Source organism: Adiantum capillus-veneris, chromosome 24, assembly GCF_014529385.1.
Source record: "Adiantum capillus-veneris isolate H3 chromosome 24, ASM1452938v2, whole genome shotgun sequence".
NCBI lineage: Eukaryota > Viridiplantae > Streptophyta > Polypodiopsida > Polypodiales > Pteridaceae > Adiantum > Adiantum capillus-veneris.
Genome location: NC_140954.1, coordinates 144,995,605 through 145,001,777, shown reverse-complemented (window position 1 = coordinate 145,001,777; position 6,173 = coordinate 144,995,605). Strand labels below are relative to the sequence as shown.

Sequence of the window (6,173 nt, the reverse complement as noted above, 5' to 3'; positions counted from 1 at the left end):
CAACAAGAAAAAAACTGCAGTTTTTGGAATCTGGCATACTTCTGTCAGTTATTATGACAATGGTGTTGTAGCTCAAGACTTTTTGGTCATGCCTGCTGGAACTATGGAGGGTAATATAAACTTAGGACGCACGTGGATGATAGCCACCAAATGCACTATTGATTGGGAGACAGGGGGTGTCACAACGCAAAAACCAACACTTAGCCCTGCCACTCAAGCCATAGTCCTTGAGATATTACCTCTTAAGGAAATAAAACCCAAAACAATGCATGTCCAAGAGGTTGAACCATATGTCCCCATAGCCCAACTCTCTAGAGCTTCAACTAATGTAGTTGAAATAAAGCTTGAGACACACAGGACCCATCCCAATATAACAAAGAAAACATACAAGTGGGTCCCTAAAGCTTCTTTAGCGACCATAGCTAGTGCTAAAAGACATGAGCCTGATAAGAGACGTCCCACTCGCAATGTAAAGAAACGTTGCGTTGGATTCCTAAAAAACTATTGGAAGCCCAATGCTACTATGAAAGAAATGATCAAATCTGGGTGTCAAAACGTAAATTGTGCTCTTGTGTGTCACCTATCCCATGTGAGCCCAATCCCGTGACTCCAAAATGAATTGAAGATCGCGGAAAGGAATAAATCATGGAATGCTACACACCCGCTCCAGAGCTAGTTTGTTTGGGTACCGAAGAAAGAAAGATTTGTTCCACGTAGCTCAAGAACAGGGAAGTCAAATGAAGCTTCTTGCTCTTCAGGTAGTTCCTATATGGAAATAGAAGTTTTGACACAACCTCCACCCACCATTGTTCATATCCATACAAACAAAGAAGAGTTTGCACCTCCCGTTGTAAGTTCACCACCTACAAGAACGTTGCAAATAAAATCATGGGAGAGTACCTTACCACCCTTACAACTAGATGAAACGCATAGGGCGATCGAAAACTATTGGTTAAAAGCCTTCACCCATAGCAACTTGGAATAATTGGTTTCAAAAGGTGACGACATCTTTGCGAAAAGTATGATGGGGGGAGTGTTTGCTGACATCCATCATTCACTTGCTTCTCTCTCAACCTTCCTTCCTGACCTCTCAATCTCCAATCCTAGGGAATGTATATATAAAGCCTTATACTCACAAAAACAAGATAAAAAAGTAAAAGAGCAAGAGCCACCAAATAATAATGTGAAAACTTACAAGTTCTATACATAACACAAAATCATAAAAACACATTATGCACAAGAACACGACCCTTGTAATATTTGCACTCTAACCATTATCTATATGTGTGTACAGATATGGCTAGTACGCTAGAGTCATCCACTCTTGCCTTGGGTGAGAGGTACCCTCGTTACTTTTCACAAGTGTTTCACATGGTCGTTCTGGTGCTTGCCTGTGAATGGGATTTGGTAGGTACGCTAGCATGTGAGAGGAATTTTGAGAATTTAGAATGGTTGATACGTCTCTTGACCACGACTGATCCATACTCAGTAGAGAGCGTTTCTCCCATTGCACAAGTCTACCCTTTTGACCAAGATGACTATAGGCGTGTAGTGACCTTCTTAGTAAACATTGGTGTCTCTGATGAAGAAGAAGATTTACATGATTATACGGATGACACGTATAGTCTCACGGATGATGAATTTGATTTTGTCGACGACGAGAATAGGGGTTTAGCCTTAGGGTTCCCTCCAATCTCTATAATATCCTATTCCCTTGACTCTCTAGGGGGAGTGAAAATAATTAGGTTAGGGTTCCTTATGTTTTTTGATTGTGTTTAATAAGTGTTGGTACCTTTTCCCACTGATGTGCCTCCGGAAGGTGGATATTTGGTGGTGAATATTGTGCAGTTTGTGACTACAATAAGGATGCCTTTGAAGGACAACGACAATGAATGTTTAATGTTACAACAGATGTTCTCCATTATATTAGGTGTACTACTGCCTTTTATCTATGCTTCCACATTTACATGTTTTCATCTTGTCATTTGAATTCTAAAAAGCATAAAATTTATGAAGTTGTGACATTGCCAATTTAGATGCTATAATTTTTTCAAACTTCTAGTACCTTGTTCTTCTCTTTGAGTTTGGTTTATTAGTTGGCTTTAAGTATGTATCAGGACCTTAGGATAAACTAAGCTATTTAATTACTGACTTTAATTCTTAAATAGTCTATTAATTGTAGTAACTTTAGTAATGTTTTAGGCTATGAGGATATAGTTCTCTCTAGTTTATTCCACCTAAGTGTGACTTGTGTTATGGAAGCCCATGTGTTAAGCTGGTATTTGAGACCTCGAGTCTTCTGGCTAGTTCATGCTCAAGCTAGTATTTGAGACCTTGAGTCTCCCAGCTGCTGGTATTTGAGACCTCGAGTCCCCCAACTACTTGTAACAACTATGACAAAAAGAAAAAAAGAAAAAAAAAGAGAAAGCAAATAGCACAAACTTCCTTGTATTTTATGTGGATCACACTTAAGTGGTATAAGTGACAAGACCACTAGTTCTTAGACCCCGACGAGCATTCCTAGGGTTAACTACTCTTTAGTCAACATTTTTTAATTAATGTTGGTCAATCTAGTACTTACTTTAGCCTTAGCTCTTGTAGTAGTACTTCTCTTAGAATCGACCTAATAGACCCTAACTCAATTGCATTTTCTTCAGATACTACGCTTGTTCTAGTTGGCAATGTTACAATTCATGAATTTGTTTTTGCATTTCTTAAAATATCATGTATGCATCTCACTTATTGCACACCTGTACATGCTGCCTTTGAGCTTTCACAATGTTGTTTTTCTTCTGACACAGGTACTTCTATCGTGGATCCTGATGCTACTCTACTATATTCTGAGGACGGAATCTACATCAAGAAGGGGGGCACGTTAACCATTGGCGTCCACTTCTAGTAGTCATGGGCCGGTTTGTCGGCCAATAGGAAAAGAGTAAGAGTGATCGCCCGATGAGAGACGCACTCTAAGAGGAACATTCAAGGGTTAGTTGGCTAAGTATGGGCGCCCTAGTGTGAATGGGGCGAGCTCGTATAAAAGTCACATAAACCTAAAATTCAGGCATTCTTTCATTTGTGCAATTGAAGAGTGCTCTTGCTCCATTTCCATCTTCTTCTTCTTCATCTCCTTGTATGAGAGAGAGAGAGAGAGAGAGAGAGAGAGAGAGAGAGAGAGAGAGAGAGAGAGAGAGAGAGCATTGCGACGACGGCACGGCGGCGGCGAGGCGGTTGAGCGCGGCACAATGGTAGATCCTTCTTCTTCGCGGCGAGGAATCCTCCACGAATGCGAGCGTAGGGCGGTGAGTGACACACCCTTGCTCTCTTGAGCTTGCTAGATTAGTCTGGTTGTGTGCTTGCAACCATTTGTGGCGCACAATGTATCAGCAAGTCCCTTGCATTGACACGTGCAACAAACGCGCACAATACACAAGGTCCATTAAATTCTATAAGAATGCCACATGCCTTCAACCTGATTTAGAGAGCTTAAGACCTCATTGCCTTTGTTGAAAACATCCTAAGGCTTCCACCAATCTATCCCTCTCTGCCTTTAACAATGTTCTATAGATAGAGATGGATATGGATGATCATATTGACTTGCAATTTTTCTTTTAACAATAATCGCAATAAATTCAGAAAGCGTCCGACAACAATCACACTAACATTCCAAGAGGCCCTTGATCAGAGAGCAGCTCTGGAGTGGTATTTTGTGCGAAGCTAGCTTGTAAAGGACCCCCCCAATTACCACAATATATTAATGCATGAGGGGCAACCCTCGACTATCTTGGTCCATTCCAACAATGGTGAAAATGTCCAGCCAAATTTACTTGGACTCTTATAGGTGGAGAGTGTACTCTCAATAAACGAGAGAGAGAGAGAGAGAGAGAGAGAGAGAGAGAGAGAGAGAGAGAGAGAGAGAGAGATCTTGTACCCAAAGCAACTCGAGCAAGCCATAGTTGAGGAGTTGCACCTGCACATAACAATATATCACGACGGTTGCTATATTAGAGCATGTTTTGTGGCGCATTCAAACGACGTTGGAGAGAGATGGAGATTGCAGAGGGTCAGCTAGGGTACCTAGAAGAGGTAGCATTTAGCTCAAATAAAGCACGGAGCAGAGAGAGAGAGAGAGAGAGAGAGAGAGAGAGAGAGAGAGAGAGAGAGAGAGAGAGAGAGAGAGAGAGAGAGAGAGAGAGAGATGGATGCAATATGGATGTAGTTTGCAGGCGGGATACAATGGTGCATACAAACCAAAAAGAGGAGCTGGAGCTCAATCGCCATCTGAAGGCTCCCGCCTGTTGGCTTCCGGCTTGTTATTGGAGCCTTGCGTTGTATGTAGTCCGCGGAAGTAAAGGAATCGAAGGCTCCTTTAGATATGCAGCTCTGCTTGGGCGCAAAGTGGGAGATACGTATAGTGGGAGGCTTAGAGCTCAAGGTGGTGCGCCCACAGCTCGAGGTGTCCACTCCCACAGCTCGAGGTGTCCACTCCCATAGCTCGAGGCTACTATGGCGCTTAGTCTGCAAGAGAGACTAGGTGTTGACGGTGTTGCCCGCAGACCAAGGATCCACGCCAGCTCGACCGTGTGCGTTGCTAGATGCCGTCCATCATGGACACGACTTGGGTCGGTTGGCAAGGAAATGTGCCTTGCTCAACGAAATGCAAACCTTGGTTGTTAAGAGTGACTCACGAGCTGTTAGTGCACTATTCGAGGTCAACAATGCCATAAGGGCATCGATAGTTGAGCATCATCATCATGTAAGAAGGGAAGGAGAACCTTGGGACTAAGTAACACCCATATTAAATGCAGGGTGGAGTAATGGGATCGACGGTTCGAGTTGAGGGGCGGGATCTCGAGGCGCACTAAACACGGTCGCACAAAAAGCAAGGCACAATAAACTCAGCCAGCGGGGAAAACGAGGTGCGCAGCTGGGTTTTGAACATGTGGCGTTGCAGTCCAGGTTGAGGGTTTCATAGGCTAACCACCTCACCCACGCGTGCATCATGTATGCCTAGTCGTTTTTATGGCCTTATATTGTGAGGTGATATGCATTTTCCAGGTTGTCCAGGTTTAGTGCCCGTTCAGTTTTTGACTATTGTGGCTGCGATCTCCTCTGCTTTCGCATGTGAAGTTCTCTGGGTGTTACTTAGTCCTGAGGGAAGGACAAAGAGCTATCTATTGTGCTTGCAGCCACGCGGATGAGCATTCCTTTCATTTTAATTAAGTAATAGATAGATAAATAGATAGATAGATTATGAGCTTTCCTTTGTGATGAACTAATGAATGAGAAACCAATATTTTTCCCTTCTTTGTAGCTCCACGTTCATTCTTCCATTTAATTTAGTAAGAGGCTTTTCCTACCTTTTAGCTACACGATCTTCTTTTCTTATATTATTAAGTTTTTTTCTCTCCCTCTGCTTAGTGTGACTAGCTAATTACAAATTTAAGACTAAATGCTTAGTGTGACTAGCTAATTACAAATTTAAGACTAAATGCTGCTAATACTTTAGTGGCTTGGATCAAGAAATAAAAAAAGCAGGTTAGGTTGACCGAGAGATATATTGTCCCGTCCCTCGTCTATAAACAACATGGGTGAAAGTGATGGGATCTACAACAGAGAATCAATCCACCGTTCCATGCCGTTAGTGTTGCAACTCAAACTCCCCACCTCTCGCACTGGACTCATGCACCCTATCCAATCCGCCTACCACGATGCGCTGAAAGCAATGCGACGCTCAAGCTATAAATTCTTGCCTCGGGTGGGACTCATGGGATCTACGGCAGGGGCGAGTTTTCGACGGGGCGGGGGGCTTCGGTCCGTCGGATCAACGCAGCAGGGGCGTGTCACTTATAAACGAGGCTGTCCGTCCAGGCCGGTGACTGGTCTGACGCTGGCCAAGTTTCCCGCGCTCCTCTCACTCACTCACTCACTCTCTCTCTGTCTCTCTCCCCCTGTGTACGAGGGCTCTCACGGACCCCCCCCCCCCCCCCCCCCCCCCCGGGGCGTGCCCCTGACATACACACAGAGTCATGGACGCTCCTGATTTCGATGAGCTAGAATGGATGGCTCAGCAAGAGAATCCTTTTCCTGATTGTATGCAGCATTCACTGGATTTTGAACAGGAACACGAAGACGTAGAGTTCTCCCATTCTGCAGGTGCTTGAAGGAACAATTTT

The 6,173-nt window shown here is 43.8% G+C and overlaps 1 protein-coding gene and 1 pseudogene across 1 annotated transcript in view; both read left to right on the top strand.

Annotated features, from left to right (window-relative positions):
- The first annotated feature begins 1,296 nt into the window (after positions 1-1,296).
- LOC147427301 (uncharacterized) lies at positions 1,297-1,837 on the top strand (annotated as a pseudogene).
- Positions 1,838-5,966: 4,129 nt separating this feature from the next.
- The window catches only part of CTF18 (P-loop containing nucleoside triphosphate hydrolases superfamily protein), an 89,658-nt gene continuing 89,451 nt past the window's right edge, over positions 5,967-6,173 (top strand). The window contains exon 1 of the mRNA XM_086497953.1: positions 5,967-6,153. Coding sequence (XP_086354079.1) covers positions 6,027-6,153 — 127 coding nt within the window. The 5' untranslated portion in view covers positions 5,967-6,026. The remainder of the gene's footprint in view (positions 6,154-6,173) is intronic.